Source organism: Sciurus carolinensis, chromosome 16 (genome assembly GCF_902686445.1).
Source record: "Sciurus carolinensis chromosome 16, mSciCar1.2, whole genome shotgun sequence".
Lineage (NCBI taxonomy): Eukaryota > Metazoa > Chordata > Mammalia > Rodentia > Sciuridae > Sciurus > Sciurus carolinensis.
In genome coordinates this window covers 38,492,497-38,513,163 of record NC_062228.1, presented here as the reverse complement: position 1 = coordinate 38,513,163, position 20,667 = coordinate 38,492,497, and the positions used below count along the sequence as shown (strand labels likewise).

General features: G+C 40.8%; 1 protein-coding gene across 1 annotated transcript in view; it reads right to left on the bottom strand.

Annotated features, from left to right (window-relative positions):
* The window catches only part of Uri1 (URI1 prefoldin like chaperone), a 74,108-nt gene extending 71,938 nt beyond the window's left edge, over positions 1–2,170 (bottom strand). Inside the window, exon 1 of the mRNA XM_047528695.1 lies at positions 1,736–2,170. Coding sequence (XP_047384651.1) covers positions 1,736–1,834 — 99 coding nt within the window. The 5' untranslated portion in view covers positions 1,835–2,170. The remainder of the gene's footprint in view (positions 1–1,735) is intronic.
* Positions 2,171–20,667: the final 18,497 nt, after the last annotated feature.

Here is a 20,667-nt window from a genome sequence, read left to right as displayed (position 1 = left end):
CTATTCACTGAGGGGTTTTATCATGAACTGGGAATCAATTTACATATCCATGACAGATATGCAGACCTATTTTATGTTTCAAATTAACCTTAACAAAACAAATAATTTGGTAACATGGTTTATTCCCACTGAATTCCATTTCCGCTGATCTGTTAACTGCAAAGGCAGTTGCTTTTCTCAAATGTAACTGGACACAATACCAGCAAGCTGTTCAGAGCATCCCTTGAAAAGTATCCTTCATATTTCAGTCACACTAACATCAGAATAAAACTAAGGCTATATCTTTTAAAGATGCCAAATGAGAGAAAAAATTAATCAGCATTACGCACACACTGAGGCAAAAGCAATTCCACTACAGGTCAAAAGCAATAGAAATACCATCTTCTGAGGATCTGTTTTGTAAGAACAAAAAATGTAAACAGTTTTGACAAAAAAAGAACAAAATTTTATGAAGAGCTTTTTTCTCCTTTCCAATTTTCCTCTTTAAAAAAAAAAAAATTAAGATACTTTAATGTCCTGTGATTTAAATTCTCTAAACTAGGTGAATTTTTTTACCCTCCCCACATCTTGAAGTCACCAAGTTTAAAACCTAACAGTGGTAAATGGTATTAGAGAAAAATGGCTCCCCAAAGGAAATCTAGTGTAAAAAAGAAAAAGAAAGAAGAAAATTATTTACACCAACCAGAAGAAAGTAGGAATGATTTCGAGTTTAGCCCAACAGGTGGTTTCCAAAGGAAAAATGAGGTTCTATGAAAAACCCCATCAAGGTCAACTGAGTATATTTGTCTATCTATGTAAGGAGTCATTTTTATTCAGGAAAACCACAGAAAAATTTGGGATTCGAAAATCTTTATAGTTTTGAAGCAACTTCCTAACCCTTTACAATACATGATACTCTCTCACAATATGACATAGGGCATTTTAAGTAAATGTTGTTTTTCAAAGCAAAAATTTCACGACGCTTCAAGAAACAAAATCAACCTGAAATACCACAGAACTCAAAAGAAATTTCAGATTTAACGATAAAAGTGTTTTAAATCGAGTACACTTCTTTATATACAATCCCATTAGAAAATACAAAACTTTCTCCTTTCCTCACTAGTAGCTTAAAACTCACTCATCATACGATTCAAATTAAAATTTAACAAAATGGCATTCTATTTATCAAATACTAAACCACCAAAACTGGGATTGCTCACAAAGTGTACCAAAACATAGTAAAACTTCTACGTGCAATCAAATAATGAGCAACAAAGAATACATTTTAGCAACATTTAGATAGTAACAAGCTAAAAAGAAAAAGGTGAACACTTTCATTTACAGTGTGCCCCCCCAAAAAAATATTCCTATGCACTCTTTGCACGCTTTTAATTCAAAAACTCATTTTTAAGTACAAGTTAAACAGACTGTCACATCCCTCCAGCCCATCCCTCCCTCCCGCTCGAAGGTCAAAGGGCTCCAGACAAAAGACAACAAATGCACGTGACAAAAGTTTCTCCCAACACTACTCTCAAGGCCTAGAGCCAGTGCTCCTCCCGCGTGCAGGCTCAGAAGTGAGCCGAACCTAGCCCAAGGGGTTGCGGCCCAAAGAAGGCCGGAACAGGCGGGCTGGATGAGTCGGCCCTCAGCCCCCGGAACCCGGAGCTGGGCACCTGCGGGGAGCGGGCGCCTCCCGAGACCGCGGCGACAGGCGGAAGCGCGGGGCGCGGGCCGGGGCCAAAGCGCGGCCTGTTACCTTTTCCTGCTCCTCCCGGAGCCGCGCCACCTCCGGGGCGCGCAACGGCGCCGCGGCCGAGGCCGAAGCGTGGGGTTCGGAGTCGGACGGGGCCTGCATGACCGGGGCACCGGGGGCCTCAACGGGGCGAACGAGTCCTAAACAAGTGTTTATGGAGGCGGCGTGGCCGGCTGCTGCCCAGGGCCCTCGTGCTCGCCGTCATGCACTGCGCGCCCGCCGCTGAGGAGGCCGCGCTTGTCTTCGCCGCTGTCGCGGGGGCCGCTGCTCGCGTCCGGGCTACCCGCGGCCACATCTCACACACGCATGCCGCCCGCTACCGCCGCCGCCGCGGGCTGGGAGCAGCAGGCCCGCAGCCGTGAGCGGAAGACGACTCTTTGGTGGCCGGGCCCAGCCAGGCGTCCCGTGGCGGCCGCGCCTCCTCCGCACCTCCCCCGCAGGCCCCGCCCCTCGCCCCGCCCCGCGCGGCACGCTGGGAAGCGAGCTCGTACCCGGCTCAGGCCCCGCCCCCCAGGGAGTGCACGTGGTGCAGAGGCGCGCTGCGCCCGCTGGCCCAGTATGAGGCGGAGCTGGATCTGCAGCCCTCTGGAAGCTTATGTTCTAACGGAGATTTGTGCTCAGTGTTCAGCCCTAGGAGCCGTTTGTAGCCTGGTGTACCCCACATCCAGCACCCCGCACCCTGCGCCCGAGTCGTTCAGCGCTGCATCTAGCCGTAGGAGCCTAATTCATTCACTGAAGCTGTTTCACAAGAGCATTTAATTTTAGTAAATTCAACTCTTTCCTGTGCCTTTTTAGTTAATTAAAATATACAATTATATTTTGCATATGTATTAATTACTGTACACATTAGAATTTTTCCTTATGTATATTAAGCTGCTGCACTAATATTACAATGTTACCATATATGAACTATTAAAGCGATATTTTTAAGAGTAGCTTTGCCTGCACTTTTCCTTTTATTTTAAAACTTCAGTGCCCTCTTGCTCCTCTAACCCTTTGTACAGCCTCTGTACACAGTAGGCCTCCGGTTAACCTTACTGAATGGAACTGACCTTGTCCTAATTTCTCTCCTATCCCTAGGGATGGGTCCTGTTCCTTAAGCATTGTAAAATGAGAATAGACTGGGAGGTACCCTGATGTATCTGCTTGCTCCTACTCCTCTTTCTCTCTCTCTCTGTCTCCTGGTAAGCTCCCAAGCCCAGTTCCAACCTTTTTCCATTTGCTTCAAAGAAAAAAAAAAAAAAAAAAAAAAAAAAAGCAAAGACAACTTGGGAAAATGATGTTAATTCCTGTCTCTTCCCCTCTGCACAACTGACCATGCTTACCTCTGAAACACGATGAGAATCGAACCGCTCTTAGAGTGCTTCATTCTCTCTACATCCTCAACTACCTTAGTATCTATTCCCTGATTCACTGCTTCTAATTAAACTAGCTCCAATAACCAACATGGGCAGCTACTCACCCTACTTTGAGGTGCTCAACTCTAGATCACATAGCCCTATGTCTATGAAAAGTTGACTTAACTCTAGCTGCAGCTGAGGGGAAATGCATTTTCCCTGAAAGTTGATTCAGGAATGGGTGTGTGACATCACACAAAGGTTTCCCGGGAAAGTTCTTCCTCATTGCTTGAGAAGTTCTTCTGTAAGGAATCTACTCCTCAGCCAAGAAATATAAAGCAGGTAGCCCTATGTGTTTCATGCAGTTCTCCTGGACCCCTAGAAAAGACCAAAACTCAGAATGAAGTTCAGTCTGTGACCAGCAAAACAGAACCTGACTTTGATAAACTTGAGTTTGATTCGGTGATGAATCAGTCAACCCTGAAGTCTGCATTACCTCTGGACTTCTGGCTTAATAGATCAATAAGTTTTCTGGCTGAGTCAGGCAGTTTACTATCACCAACAGCCAAAGACATGATTCACACACCCCCTATCTAGTCTCTGCTCAAAAGCCTGATGAGCTTTTGAAGTAATCAGATCCCATCATGCTCACTGTTAGAGCCTTCCATGGCTTCCCACTGCAACTAGAATCAAATCCAGACAGCCTGCAAGAATTTTACATTTTCTGATTCACCTTCCCCACCTCCTTGCAAGCCTCCTGTCACTCATGCCATGCTTCTTCAGACATGCCAGACTAGCTACTCCCACAGGGTCATTGCACTTGCTGATCTCTCTGCCTGCAATTCTTTTTTATTTTTAATTTTTATTCTTTTTAGTTATACATGACAGTTGAATGTATTTTGATATCTTATTATACATACATGTAGTATAACTTCCCATTCTTGTGGTTGTACATGATGTGGAGTTACACTGGTCATGTATTCATATATGAATATAGGAAAGTAATGTCCAGTTCATTCTACTGTCTTTCCTATTGCCTTCCCCCCTTCCTTTTATTCTCCTTTGTCAAATCCAAAGTACTTCCATTCTTCCCTACCCATTCCCTTATTGTGTATTAGCATTCACATGTCAAAGGGAACATTCAGCCTTTGGTTTTGGGGGATTGACTTATTTCACTTAGCATGTTCAGTCTCCAGTTCCATTCATTTACTGGCAAATAATAAATAAATGCCATAATTTCTTTTTTTAATGTTTTAAGTTGTTGATAGATCTTTATTTTATTTATTTATTTATATGTGGTGCTGAGAATCGAACCCAAAGTCCCACACGGGCCAGACAAGCACTCTACCACTGAGCCACGACCCCAGCTCCCCATAATTTCATTCTTTCTTAAGTCTAAGTAATATTCCATTGTGTATATATACCACATTTTCTTTATCCATTCATCTGTTGAAGGGCATCTAGGTTGGTTTCATAGTTTAGCTATCGTAAGCTACTATAAACATTGATATGGCTGCTTCACTATAGTGTACCGATTTAAGTCCTTTGGTTATAAACCAAGGAATGGGATTAACTGGGTCAAATGGTTATTCCATTCCAAGTTTTCTAAGGAATCTCCATCCTGCTTTCCAGAGTGGTTGCACCAATTTGCAGTCTCACCAGCAATGTGTAAGTGTACCTTTTCCCCACATCCTCACCAACATTTATTGTTACTTGTGTTCTTGATAATTGCCATTCTAACTGGAGTGAGATGATATCTCAGTGTCGTTTTAATTTGCATTCTCTAATTGCAAGAGCTGTTGAACATTTTTTTCATATTCGTTGACCAATCATATTTCTTCCTCTGTGAAGTGTCTGTTCAGTTCATTTGCCCATTTATCAATTGGGTTATTTGTTTTTTGCTGTTAAGGTTTTCAAGGTCTTTATATATCCTGGAGATCAATGCTCCATCTGAGGTGCAGGTGGCAAAGAGTTGCTCCCATTCTATAGGCTCTCTGTTCACATTCTTAATTGTTTCCTTTGCTGTGAAGAAACTTTTTTAGTTTGGTTCCATCCCATTTATTGATTCTTGATTTTACTTCTTGTGCTTTAAGAAACTTGTTGAAGAATTTGGTTCCTAAGCCAACATGATGGAGATTTGGGACTACTTTTTCATCTAGTTCTACCTGCAGTTCTTCTCCCAGGTCTTTGCCTGACTGGTGACTTTGCTTCACTGAGGCAAATAAAGAAAGTTCAAATAAAGAAACTTCCTGATATCCTGTCCACAAGAGCCCCTCCCTTCTCCTCTAAGCATCCACTATCACCTCACTATTTGCATTTCCTTCATAGCACTTACCACCCTGAAATGATCAGCTATCATCTGTCCTCATTTGATTGTTCATTAGGGAAAAGACTTAGAAGACATTCAATTTGCCATGCTTTCACTAAACAAGCTGCCTCAGCCCTTTCCAGGACTCTTCTCTGTGTTCTTCCTGCTAAGTGCCAAAAGCAGACCCACCAGATATTCTATTTGAACAGCAGAAAACAAACCAACTGTATTAAATGTTTCATTTAATATAAGAATGTCAGATGTGGCAGAAAAAGGACCTGGACTCTCAGAACAAAGTTTTTTGTCCCATCTCAGAAACTTACCTGCTGAGAAACCTTTGGACAAGAACCTCAGCCCTCTCTAAACTTCATTCATCTATACAAAGGGGATTAGAACAATGCCCGCCCCATTGTTTCCCTAATGAAGACCATCACAAATGTAAAAGTCCACATGTAATGACTCTAACCTTCTAGAATCCTTCAAATTATAACCAGTTATCCAGCGGGAACATCAGTTACCCCAAAACATCTTTAATTAAGAAAAAACAAGGCCTGGGGAGATAGCTCAGTTGGTAGAGTGCTTACCTTGCAAGCGGAAGGCCCTGGGTTCAATCCCCAGCACCAAAAAAAAAAAAAAGAAAAAATTTCAACAAGTATTTGTTGGCCTCCTTCAAATACCAGGCCCCCTGCGGGGCATGAGGGGCAAGAGATGACCAACTTAAACACCGGCCCTACTTCGAACCCAGGGCCTTGTGCTTGCAAGGCAAGCACTCTACCGACTGAGCTATCTCCCCAGCCCCAAAGATTCATTCTTATTCCCAATGTCAGAGGAAAATGGTAATCATTCTTTTGGACAAGGCTGATCACTTTATTCCTTAACTGTGTGTTTTTTCTGTATGTGTCCATCTCTTCTCCAAAGGGTGGAGAAGAAATCTTCCTCAAAACAATAAAATCCATAGCACCAAGCATGGGGACCAGAACACTTTGCTACTACCTCTCAGATTCCAGTGACAGAAATTTAGCTAAAAGTGACCATGCCAAAAAAAAAATAAATGAACATTAAAAAATAAAATTCAGGAGGAAATCATGAAAAAATGATAGAGCAGGAAACTCTAAGGATCATTCTCTTATTAACTGGGAACACAAAAATACTCAAAATCAACTATTTTGAAATCGGACACTTGTAAACAGCCAGAGGAATGCCTGATTGAGAAAGAGGCTGCTAAATTGTTGCTAAGAGAACAGTAGAATAAGATGTAAACCATGCCTTTCTTCAGCTGCAGCCCTACCATGAGGCTGTAGAAACGGCATTCTTAAGAGTGCTGAATGGGGCCAAGGTAGGCAATAAGATCCTTATCCTCCAAAAACTTGGGGTTGTGTATTTTAGTTGGTCCGGCAGTTCCCTAAAGGACTGATAAAGACCTCTGTCTTGATTTCATCCTTCTCTAGCTTCCCATAACAACATCTACCATAAGATTTAAATGAAAAGAATACCATTTTGGAAGCAGATATCTAAGAAAATTTTTGTCAGGTCACTGACTGACTGCAGAGATAATGGAACAAAAATTTCAAGGGCCATACACAACAAGGACTACATAATTTGTGAATTATAATTTGAAAAAGTCACTAAACAGATGGCTGTAGTCTTCAACAAACAAAAATTGGCAATTTATGAGAATTAATGCTGATTAACTTAATTAACTAATGCTGATTAATTTATGAGAACTAATGCTGATTTCCAGCATTAATACATTATAATTCTCAAAATGTCCAGTTCTTGATGAAATATTACAAAGTATATGTGTTAGTCAGTGTTTTAGTTAGCATTTTTTGTTACTGTGACCAAAAGACCTAACAAGAACAATTTTGAGGGAGGAAAATTTTGTTTTGATTCATGGTTTCAGAAATTCAGTCCATAGTTGGCTGATTCCATAGCTCTGGACTCCAGATGATGTAGAATATTATGGCGGAAGGGCATGTTGGAGGAAAGCAGATCAGTACATGACACCAGGAAGCAGAGAGAGACTTCTACTCTCCATAAACAAAATATAAAACACAAAGGCACAGCCCCAGTGACCTACTTCTTCCAGTCACAACCTACCTACCTATAGTTTCCACCCAGTTAATCCAGATCAGTGGAATCCATATTAGTTTAAGGCTCTCATAACCTGATCTTTTCAGCTCTGAAAGTTTTTGCATTATCTCACACATGAGCTTTTGGGAGACACCTCATATCTAAACCATAATAGTTAGTTTTCCATAAATACAACAAACACCTGAGATAATCCACTTATAAAAAGTTTACTTTGGCTCAAAGTTTTAGAAGTTCCACATGGTTTGAAAATGAAATGTCCCCCAAAAAAGCTCATTTGGCAATACAAGTAAAATGATATGAGAACTATAAACTAATCAGTGAATTGATCCATTTGATGGATTAATAATTTGAATAGATTACTGAGTGGTAACTGTAGGCAGGTGGGGCATGGCTAGAGGAACTAAGTCACTGGGGCCATGACCTTGGGATTATATTTTGTCCCTGGCCCTTCGGGCATATTCATTCTTATTCTATCTCTCTCTCTCCCTCTCTCTCTCTCTCTCTCTCCTCCCCCCACACCCCATTTCTGACTCCCATGAGCTGAGCAGCCTTCCTCTGCCACACCCTTCTGTCATTATTTTCTGCCTTACCTCGGGTCCAGAGCAATGGAATCACTAACCATGAACTGAATCTCTGAAAATGTGAGCCCCAAATAAACTTTTCCTCCTTTAAGTTGTTCTTCTCAGGTATTTTGGTCACAGCAACAAAAGCTGATTAACACAATCCATGATTAGTTGGTCCCATTGCTTTTAGGTCTGTGTCAAGGCAGCACATCATGGCTGGAATGCATGGTGGAGCAAAACCACTTGCTTCATTGCAGGAAGCAAAATAAAGAGGAAAGAGCCTACAGTCCCTTTGAGAGCACAATGATTGACAGACCTCCTACCAGGCCCACCTTTAAAGGTTGCACTGCCTTCCAATAGCAGCTTGCTTGGAACCAAGACTTTACTACTTGGACATTTGGGGGACACTCTAGACCCCACCTAGCAGTATAGAAAGAAACAGGAAAGACTAGGCCATTCACAAGCTGTGAGAAAATTATTTTCTGTTGTTTAAGTCACCCAGTCTGTGGTAAATTGTTATGGTAAGACTTGTAACTTAACATATCAATAACCAAACTATATAGCTTATATAGAGAAATGTCTGGTTTATAAGAATTAAAAGGTTTAAAAGGCTTGCTTAGCTCAGAGTCCCCATCACATTGGACCTCTGGTAAGGACTATATATCATGATGGGAGTGTGTGCCAGAGACCACACTCACCTCCAGAACCAGGAAGCAAAAGAGAGGCCATGGTCCCACAATCCCCTTTTCAAGGGCATGTCACAATGACCTAAATACTTCTCATAAGATCACACCTCCTAAAGGTCCCCAATAGGACCACCCTGGGAACCAAATCTTCAACACATGGACTTTTGGAGGACACTATCAATATTCAAACCATAGCAGTTGGCAACTAGATGAACTGTAAAAAATAAAGTAAAATCTTATGCTAGCCAAAACACAGGTCTGTAGTGTTTGTGACAAGTCCGTGTTGTGGACAGGTTAAAAGCTCTGGCCAGAGGTGCTGAGAGAACCCTGTAGAGTAGGAAGGTACAGTGGTGCTGAGCCACCAGCCCCCAAAGCAGATGACCCTAGGGGACTGACTGCTCCTGACTCAGGCCAGCACTACTCTGGGGAGAGCAGGTGACCTGCTGGGCCTGTGACTCTCAGAAGTCACTGGTCCTTTTATATCAAAGTTCCTTGTTTTCCTGGGCCTGTTAAAGTGGGTCCCTGATCCTTAAAAATATTCACATTTTCTGATCTCAAAATTATAATGTAGTAAAATACTGTACTATAAAGCTAGAGTGATCAAGACTGTCTCCATGGGAAGAGAACAGACCCAGAAATCAATAGAACAGTATAGAGAGCTCAGAAATAAAACCAACACAAGTATAATCAACTGATTTTATACCCAAAATGCAATTCAAAGGAGAAAAAAAAATGTTCTTTCCAACAAATGGAGCTAGAACAATTGAATATTCATCCAAATGCGAAAAAAAAATTCAACCTTTATACATACTTTCGCAACTTGCAGGAAAATTAACTGAAAAGATATCACTGACTTAAAAGTAAAGTACACATCTATAAAACTTCTAGAAGGAAACAGAAGAGAAAATCTGTGTGATCTTAGGTTTAGCAATAAAAAACATTGATAAGCTGAAATTTATCAAACTTAAGAACTTTTGCTCTAAGAAAGATACTGGTAAGGAAATGAAAAAACAAGCCACAGACTGGGAGAAAATAATTGCAAATCACTATCTGATATGGGACTTGTACCCAGAATAGATGAAGAACTTTAAAATATCAGCAGTAAGAAAACAAACGATCCAATTTAAAAATGGGTGAAAGACTTGAACAGACATTTCACCAAAGAAGAAATCCAGATGGTAAATGAGTGTATGAAAATGATGTTTGGCATCATTTGTCATCAAGGAAATGCAAATTAATTTAACTATGAGGTGCTACCATATACATACAAGAATGGCTATAATCCAAAAAATTGCTGGATAGGATGTGAAACAACAAGAACTCTCTTTCATGATTGGTGGGAAAGCAAAATCATACAGTCACTTTGGAAGACAATTTGGCAATTTCTTACAAAGTCAAATGCAGACTTGCCATACAGGTTAGCAATTATATTTTCAGGCATTCCTGAACAGATTTGAAAGTTTATACCAACACAAAAATCTGTGTACAGAATGTTTATAGCAGTGGGCTGGAGATATAGCTCAGTTGGTAGTGTGCTTGCCTCGCATACTCAAGGCCCTGGGTTCAATTCCCAGCACCACACACACACACACACACACACACACACACACACACACAATGTTTATAGCACCACAGCCAGGACATAGTTCAAGAAGTGCCTCCAACCCTGCTGTTGAAGAACTCAGGGGTCCACAAACATCCCCAGATGAGTCCCAATTATCACCTTGACCTGGTATCATATGAGGTTTGTCAGATTAAGCAAATAAAAATATATCACCCAGGTGCTGGGGAGATAGCTCAGCTGGTAGAGTGCTTGTCTCGAAAGCACAAGGCCCTGAGTTCGATACCCAGTACTGAAAAAAAAAAAAAAAAATATATATATATATATATATTTATTTATTTGGGTGATATGTATATATCACCCAAATAAATTTAAATTTCAGATAAACGAAAAATTTCTTAATATGTCTATGTAATATTGGGAACCTACTTATACAAGAAAATCATCATGGCTTATCTGAAATTCAAATGTAATGAGGCATTCTATATTTCACCTGGCAATCCCATTCACACTCCTGCCCTTTGCAGCCTCCCTGTTTCCCCTTCAGATCCATTCTCCTTCTTGGCTTTAAGAATAAACACCTGCACCATTATGTATAATTATAATGTACAATAAAAACTGTGGAAGAAAACAAAAAAGAATAAATACCAGAATAAAAATAAAGAATAAAAAGAATAAAGCACCAGGGACAAAGTCTCTGCTACTTAAATGGCAAGCACTGTCAAGTAATGAAGATGGACAAAAGTGAGGAGAAGCAGGGGAAATGAAAGACCATGTCATGAGTCGGACCAGCCCATCTTCTGTGCTGCCAGAAGCCCTTGGGTTGGCCTACAGCAGTGATTGTCAACTTGACTGCATGATGGGAGCTCTAACAAATATTAATGCTTGGGTCTGATTTGGGTATTGGAAATTTTAAGCTTCTCTGGTGATTCTACTTAATAGTCAAGGCTGCTATTTTCTAACTGCCAATAAACAATCCAAAATTAGTGCCACAAATCACGGTTCTGAAAGTTGATAGAGTCAGCCAGGCAGATTTCTATGAGTCTCAAGCTCATTCATTTTGGAAATTTCCTCATGCACATGTCAGAATACCTACATGTGGTCTTTCTTTATGGTCTGGGCTTCCTTACAATATGGCAGCTAGGTTCTAAGGGAGAGTCAGGTGGAAGTCATATTGTCTTTTTTAATCTAGCTTAAGAAGTCACATGTCATCATTTTAGCTACATTTCTTCATTTGAAGCAAATAACTAAGGCCAGGGCATATTCAAGAGAGGGAATTAAACTTTATCTCTTAATTAAACAAACATCAAAGAATTTGTGGTCCTATGTTAAAACCATCACATGTACCATTTGAAAAAGGAATTCCCTGAATTCATTCCTTTCTCTGTACTCCCCCAGCCCTAGATTAACATCACCTTGCCTCCAGTGGTCTCCTCAATGTCCCATAGAGCCTACCATCTACCCTGAAGCTGAAATCTCAAGCTCAGAACCAGTCATGCTTCCTGCTGTCTGAAGGGTAGAGTTTGTGGTCAGTAGACTGGTCTTTGTGTCTCTTATCCAATCAGCCTCCTCAATCTCCAAGACACAATCAGTCTCAGTACAAGCAGATCCTCTCCAGAGCCGTGCATTTGCTAGCTCACTGCTCACATGAACACTGTTCCATTGCCAGAAATAGGCCCACTCTCCATCCCACTCTTCTTGATCCTCCTTGAGGACTTTGCTTAAATCCCACCTCCAGAAAGCCTTCCTAAGCACCCCAGGAGGGTCAATCACTGCACCCTGGACTTCTCTTTGCCACACATAGGTCCCTTCACTTAATTTCTTTTAACTTAATATCATAGTATAACATACATACAAAAAAATACTTGAATCCTAAGGATATGACTTGAATTTTCAGAAACTGAGCACAGCTGCATAACCAGTTCCCACATCAAAAAACAGAATATCTCGCCGGGCATGGTGTTGAATGCCTGTGATCTCAGTGACCTGGGAGGCTGAGGCAGGAGGATCACAAGTTCAAAGCCAAACCTCAGCAAAAGCAAGGCACTAAGCAACTCAGAGAGATCCTATCTCTAAATGAAATACAAAATAGGATTGGGAATATGGCTTAATGGTCGAGTGCCCCTGAGTTCTAGTCTGGTACCCCTCCCCCCAAAAACAGAATATCTCTAAAGCCCCAGAAGCCCCTCCATAGCCCTTTCTGTTCACCATCCCCTGTCTCTTCCCTGCCCCAGCCCTGATAACCACTATTGTGACTTCTAACCTTCTGGATTAATGTCACTTGTTTCTAAACTTTATATAAGTAGACTTACCCAATTATGCATTTGGATCCAGTGTCATTTTAGGTCATATAGTATTTTAATCAGAGCTCATGATATAATTTGTAATGTCCATGAAAAATTAAAATGTAGAATCCTTTGTTCAAAAATTATTAAGACTTTCAAAGTGGCTACAGCAGAATATGAATCAGTCATGGAATCTTTCTGAGCTCAGGGCCATATGTGACTGCCTAAGTTGCAGTCTGCCTAAGTTCCAGTTGTCCCTTTGCTTGAATCTTCTCCTTGAGGCCAGAGCTTTACTGGGGATGAGTCAGTCTCTTTGCAAAGCTTTCTCATCCTTCATTCATGATACCTCACAGAGCCCTGAGATCTGGAGGGAGGGAAATCACTTCAAGCACCACACCTACTTTATAGATTCAGAATCTAGACTAAAGCTGCCATGGGCCTATACCACGCTCCCACAGGGAGTAGGTTCCAGTTTGAGCTTCACACTGAAGTCCTCAAGCTCTGGACAGCATCCCTTTAGCCAGGCCCTGATTTGCTTAGATTCTACTGGATGCCAAATACTAAACTCAGGATTGAGGGGATAAAGAGTCCCTGCCCACAAGGAACTTGCAATTCAAATGAAAAAAAAACAAAAACGGGACTGACATATGTCAAAAGACAAAATTTTAACAAATTGAGTTTAAAGATCTTAATTGGCTGTGTGTATGTGTGTGTGTGTGTGTGTGGTTATTCTGGAATCAGATAACACTTCATTCCATAAAATAGAATAAGTATTCCAATGAGCTGATCAGAAGAGATTTATAGACAGAAGAGGATTAAAGAAAGCAGAAACAAAAGGACAAAGAGTGGATTGGTCATATCAAAATTATTTTCCTTGTGAGGTGAGGACAGAGAGATAGAACAATACAAAAGTAACTGGTTGGACTCAGTGGCAGAGCACTTGCCCAGTATGAGGAAGGGCCTGGGTTTAATCCCAGCACAGTGAAAAACAAAAACAAAAACAAAACCTGGGTAATATCAGGTTATTTCAGTTTCTTTTTTCCCCCTTAAGGATTAAAGCAGAAGGAATTTCACAAATTAAGCTAACGGAAACTGGCCTGTTTGGTACATCTGGTTACTATGTCTGTCCCCTAATTTTCAGAAGGTGGAAAATGACTGAAATTTCAGTTTGGCCATGTGGAACTTTAGTATGAGTGATTCCATTTTAATTTTTAGTCTGGTCTGTTGGGGTGTAGTATGGGAGCTTACTCCAAAACTACTATAATTTTTATTTGATACACAAGTTATGTTTGACTATGAGGTGTCTCCCAAAAGCTCCTCTGTTAATGCAGAAATATTCAGAGGTCAAATTATTGGATTATAAGAATCATAACCTACTAAGTCCACCCTCATTTGAATGAACAAACTGGTGGTAACTGTAGGCAGTGGGGGGCTTGGTTCCCCCACTTCTGATGCTGCCATGAGCTGATAGCTTTCCTCTGTGGACCCTTTGGCCATGATGTTCAGCCTCACCTCAGGCCCTGAGCAATGGAACCAGCGGATACATACCAAACCTCTGAAACCATTAGCCAATATAAATTTTCCCTCCTCTAAGTATTTCTATGCCAGGTATTTTGGTTACAGTGATGCAAACCAGACTAATAACACACATGAAAAAATTATTAACCAAAATATTTCTTCCTTCATGTGAGCCTCGTAGCTACAAGAACTGGAGACTGTCTCTGTCTAACCAAGAGGGAGAAGCTGGAGGGGGTTGGCAGGAGGCTGAGGGCAGGCAGACCTCCTGGTAGTCCTAAAAAACTGGACAATTGAACCACAGTCTGGCTCACACAGGCCTGGTCCGGTCAGCACGCTGCTGCTGCTGCTGCTGCCGCTGCTGCTGCTGCTGCTGCTGCTGCCGCTGCTGCTGCTGCTGCTGCTGCTGCTGCTGCTGCTGCAGCATCTGTGCTAGGAGCATCCCAGTTATCTCTTTGGTCCCTGCATCACTTGCTCACAGGATAGTCTGATTGATTGAGCTCTGGTCCAACTCCTGGTTATCCCAGGGATGAGAGAGGAAGGCTTCTGGTTCCCACAGTGACTGGTAGAGAATTCCTCCGATGGAAATCAAGGGGTCACTAAGAACAGGCAGTAGAAGCTTGGTGTTGAAAATGTAACAAAAATCCCCTATTCTGCACATATTTGTTTGTATAGCCAGTACATAGAATAGTGAGGATCTCTCAACCCTGAAAAAAACTTGGCCTCTTCCCATTGAGAAGCTAGGAAAAACAGTAGAGTAGATGAGTTTGTACTCATTCAAAGTTTGTAAATGTGTGGTGTGATGGTAAATTTTAGGTGTCAACTTCACCTGGGTTAAGGAATACCCAGATAGCTGGTAAAGCATTATTGCTGGGGCTGATTATGAGGGAGCTTTCAGAAGAGATTAGCATTGAATCAGGAGAAAAAGTAAGGAAAATCTACCTTCACCAATATTGTCAGGCATCACCCAATATTTTGAGGGTCCCGATAGAACAAAAAGACAGAGGAAGGGAAAATTCACTCTCTTCTGGAGCTGGGACATCCATCTTCTATCCTTGGACATTGGAATTCCTAACTTAGACTGAATTATACTACTGGCTTTCCTGGTTTTCCAGTTTTGCATATGGTATATTGTGGGACTTCTAAGCCTCTGTAATTGCTTGAGACAAACTCCATAATAAATCCCCTCTTATGTATCTATTTCTGTATGCCTATTTAGAACCTGTTCTGTTTCTCTGGAGAAACATGAATACCCTAATACATGTAGCTAAAGTAAAAGACTTCAAGCCCCACACTAACAGAAGAAAATCAGTAAAATGATGAAGCTTTAACTCAACTAATTCAGAAACTAAAACTCTCTTGGGAACAAGACTTCCTTGAAAGGAAGACCACATTAGCACTGGGAGTAAGCTCCAAGGAACCTGGAAAAGAGTGGAAAGAATGTGGAAAGAATCCCCATCTGTAATTCAAGAAAGAGGCTTAGAGTTTGGCAGACATGAGGATTCCAGTAATGCCCAGGCCTCTGCCCCCCAGGATGGGATTACCCCTGGATGTCATCCTGTCTGAGTTCTAGTCCCAGCGAGCAGGCTCATCCTCTGAGAGGTAGATTGTGAGAGGTCATGCAGGTCATGCCTATTGCTTTCTGGACTCTGTTTGCCCTTAGTACCTCCTCCAGTGCAAGGCAAGGTAATATTACTGGCCCAGGCATGGGGCATGTTTGTGAAAATGTGGAAATGCATGATTCCACTTGTGCAATCGCTTCCTGCTCTAGGTCTTGGTATAGTGCAGGCCCTAAACAACGACGGGGACCAGGCATTGCGTTGTATCTGTACATCAGTCAGCAATCATTATGTAACAAACCACTCCAGAGATTAATGGCTTAACAGAATGATAATCTCTTATTCTTTATGAGTTTGTGGATGCCTGGAGCCCTACGTAGACTATGCTTGTCTGAAGCACCTTAGCTGGAGCATCTCTGCTCCATACATCTCATCCTCCTCTTAATTGGCTCTGTTCTACTCTTGAAGACAGTAGAAATGCACAAGAGTAAACAGACACACAGGGCCCTCCAGCAACACACGCTGTTACTCCATCCTCATTCCATTGGCCAATATAGGTCCGTGGCAGCCCAGAGTCAGAATGAGAGTTATGTGGCAGAGGACGTGGATACAGGGAGAGGAAAGGGATTGGGGCCAGTAATGTAATCTAGCACCTGAGGGCAAGTGGAGCCGAGGGCAGAGACTGGGAAGCCAGCTTGATCCCAGCTGGGATGTAAGGGCATTGAAGTACTGGGAAAAGAGCCAAGCCTGGGGGAAATCTCAGGCAGTGAACAGAGACCAGGGAGGCAAGAGGCCACCAAACTGGCTGATTGAAAGTGTCCTGAAGCAAGCTGGCAGTGAGCAGGGGTCCAATCACCTTTTCCTTGTGCCCAGAAAGAGCTTGTGACACAATGCCTGGGATCATAAAGGACAACACCGGGGCAGATCTGTTCCAAAAACTCAGAGCAATTGTGAATGTATCTGTTTTTATTAAAACCCTATTTCCTAAATTTAGCCATTCACATTATAATTTTTTTCTGCTTTGTGGTTTGTTTGTTTTCTATATCCTCCTGCCACCTAACATTTACTTGATATTTTTATTTAAATCAATTCATATTCTTACTGTAAAAATTTAGTTTAGCAATAATATCCATGAAATCATAGCTTATGTGCTAGTTATATTTTTATCTAATGTCACAGTTAAATAAACATATGGTCTTCAGAATAAAAAAATTACTGATATTATTAAAGAAAGAAAACATGGAAAGTCATACTAGGATATTTAGAAGGTGAACCCATTAATACAGAAAAAAAAAAAAACAGGCAACATTGAATGATGTCCCTCTATGTAGGTTTAAATCTACCATCTTGCTCTACTTAGTCTTTGATTTTTCCCTTCCTTCTTTTTCTACCTGATTTTGGTTTGAGTTTTTAATTCCATTTTTATTATTATTACTTACCATTTATGCCTCTTTTAAACTTGTTTTTCAGTGCTGGGAATTGAAACCAGGGTCTTGTGCATGCTATGTAAGTGCTCTACCACTGACCCATATCCCCAACTCAAATTTTAATATTTTACTTAAAGTTTGCAAACATATCTTTAATTAATTACAGTCTACCCTCAAATAATATTGTAACTTCAGTTATAATGTGAGAACCTTACAATGGTATGCTCTCAATTTCTCCCTCCTATACTTTATACTATGAAAATTGTTATTTGATGAGTATTATTTAACATTTTACTTTTATACTGTGCTATAAAGTCTTAATAAACTGTTACTATTTTTCCTGTAGGTAGTCAATTATCTTATGAGTGTTTAAAAATAAGAAGAAAAGTCCTCCACATATACCTTCATCTTGACCTTTTCCAGTGTTCTTTTTTTCTTAGTGGATCTTCAAGTATTCAAGTTTCTGTCTGGCACCTCTGAGGTTCTTTCTGACACCAAATACGTGTTATCTTTCTACACCAGTTGGATTCTCCAATATCAACTGGATGTCCAAACATTCAATTCAGTTCTGACACTAACTTCCCAGAGTTAGCATGGACTCCATGTCCCAAGACCATGCCCATTTCAGGCATCAAATACAAATAGGCTGCAAATATTCTGCTCCACTGATCACAAATGCAGAATCATTCCCATAACACCCTTCAGGTTCTATAATTTTCTAGAACAACTCAGGAAAATAGTTCATGTATATTTGCTGGCTTATGATAAAGGGTACAACTCAGGAGTAGTCAATTGGAAGGGTACTGGGGATGGAGATTGTGCGAAATGTCCCTGACCTTCCCAGGCATCCACCCTCTCAGCACCTTAATGCGTTTAATCTGGAAGCTCCCTGGTTTTTACTCAAGATTTTTTGCGAAGCTCAACTACCCCTCCTTCCCTTCCCTGGATATTAGTGGATGGGGCTAAATATTTCCAACTCTCTAACCACCAGGTCTTTCTAGTGAACAGTCCCACCTCAGAGGCCGCATCTTAGGTTAACTCATTAGCATAAACTCAGGTACAATTTTAAAAGGCTCATCATGACTCACAAGATACTTCTATGACTTAGAACATCCCAAGGATTTTAGAAGTTGTGTACCAAGAATGGACACAAATACTAAATATATTTTTTATCATACCACAATGCCATGTTCCTTTTGCCTGAACTTCCTTTAACATTTCTTATAATGAAGGGCTGCTGTTAATAAATTCTCTCTGCTTGTGTTTGTCTGAAAAAGTCTTCATTTTTCCTTTATTTTGGTAAGATAATTTTAGCTAGTTCTGTTGATAGTTTTGTTTCTTTTTTTTAATTCATTTTTATTGTAAACAAATGGGATACATGTTGTTTCTGTTTGTACATGAAGTAGAGGCATACCATTTGTGTAATTACACATTTACATAGGGTAATGGTGTTTGATTCATTCTGTTATTTTTTCCTTCCCCCCACCCCTCCCATCCCTCTTTTCCCTCTATACAGTCCCTCCTTCCTCCATTCTTACCCCCCTCCCACTCCCCATTATGTGTCATCATCCGCTTATCAGCGAGATCATTCGTCCTTTGGTTTTTTGAGATTGGCTTATCTCACTTAGCATGATATTCTCCAATTTCATCGATAGTTTTGTTTCTTGATATTGGGTTGTCTTTTCTGGCATTTTTGTGTGTCTCATAATTTTTGATTGAGTGCTGGATGTTTTGTGTAGGAATCTGAGGAAAATAGCATGTCTAGAAATGGGCATTCCTCCTCTTCTGCTTCATGGTGAGCAGGGGAAGTTGAGGCAATCCAGTCAGGAGTCTATCTGGATTTGGGCTCTGTTGTTGCTATGATTTCTGGCAGTGTAACTCTGAGTTCTAATTCCTCTAGGATTACCCTGTGCTTAGGATGGGGATCGTATGATATAAGGGGCTTTCTTGATATTTTTTCTTCACCCTCAGTTTTTGGCCTTTCCTTTGCACTCACACCTCAGAATAGCTCTCCCTCCTCACTTCTGCATCTGCCCCAGCTGAAGACTACTGTTGTTTGTTACTTGATGCTTCCTATGCCCTTGGGTCTCAGAAGGAAGACTTTCTTAGTGATTATGGTTTTTGTTCCATAGAGAATGGGGAAGATAGTGTTTTATGTCTTCCTTGCAAAAATGACTGTTAAAATTCGAGTGTGTCTCTGGAAAGTTTATCTGTTAGAAACTTAATCCCCATATTCATATTTTAATGATATTTGGAGATGGACCTTTGGAAGGTGATTAAGATTAGATGAACTCATGAGGATGGGATTCTCCCTGATGGCATTAGTAACTTTACAAGAAGAGGAAGACAAACCTCAGCTAGCATGCTTACTCTGTCTAGCCATGTTGCCCTCTATCATGTTATGATGAATCATGATTCTCGAATTCCCAGCCTCCAGAACCATGAACTAAATAAGCCTTTATTTTTTTTATAAATTATACAGTCTCAGGTATTTCATCATAGCAACAGAAAATGGACTAAGAGGTCAATCTTATCCTCCAGGCCTATGTCAATGAGGGAGGCTTTCTCTAGCCTTCTCTGCCCTCAATTTTTTTCATAAGAACTCATGGCAAGTATATGGAAGCTCTTCTCAAGTCTGGCAATTTGAAGAGTTCTATACTTTTACATTAATTAACACTCAGGCTCTAGCTATTTGCTAAAAATTTTAGCCATTTGTTTTCTCCTGCATGGTACCTGGAGTCTTTTCTTGCGCTGTGCTACAAGTGAGCTAGTGCTCACATTCCTTCTTTCTTTGGAGGAACCTGTTCTTCCCTAAATTTGGGGCTACTTAATTGTTCTCCAATAGGTTTAAGAAAAATTTTATAGTTTCCTTGCCTGTTTATTGTTGTTGATTTTGTGTGTGTGTATGTGTGTGTGTGTGTGTGTGTGAGAAATGCTGTTTCTCCCTTTTTACATCCGAGGTGCTGCTTTGAAAGATCTGTCTTGCACTTTGAGTAGGTTTTGTAACCTCATGTATTAGTCATTTGGAAAATGTTGATTTGCTAAGTTACGAAAAGCTTCCAAAAGTCAATTTTATTATACAATATAAAAAAAATCACATTCCTTAGCATCGCCACTGATATTTAACATCATCAGAAAAGTCTTTAAATATTGAGAAGCTGTCAAGCTCATAGTGGCAGATACAAGGTTTCCCAAAATTCTAATGTTCAACTTGAAAGCTTGAATTTTATCATTGGCAACACGTACTGCCAGTTGTTTTCCTTGAAGTGACAAGCTCCTTTTGTTCATCTTTAAGAAAATGTCTGTTAAATAATCAAGTCTGAATGGCCACAGTTTAATGGGTCAAGCCTATCTTCCAAGTAAAAATAGTGTTCTAGGGCTGAGGATGTAGCTCAATGGTAGAACACCTGCCTAGCATGCACAGAATGCTCAACGCCCTGGGTTCAATCCTCAGCTCTGAAAACAAACAAAAACAGTGTTGCATGAAAAAAAAAAGCAGCTAGTTCAGTTCTCAACCCAAACAACTGTACCAGTGCTCAATCTTAAGCCATCTTACTCAAAGTGCAATGGATTTGCTTCATGTGTGTTTCCCACTTGTCA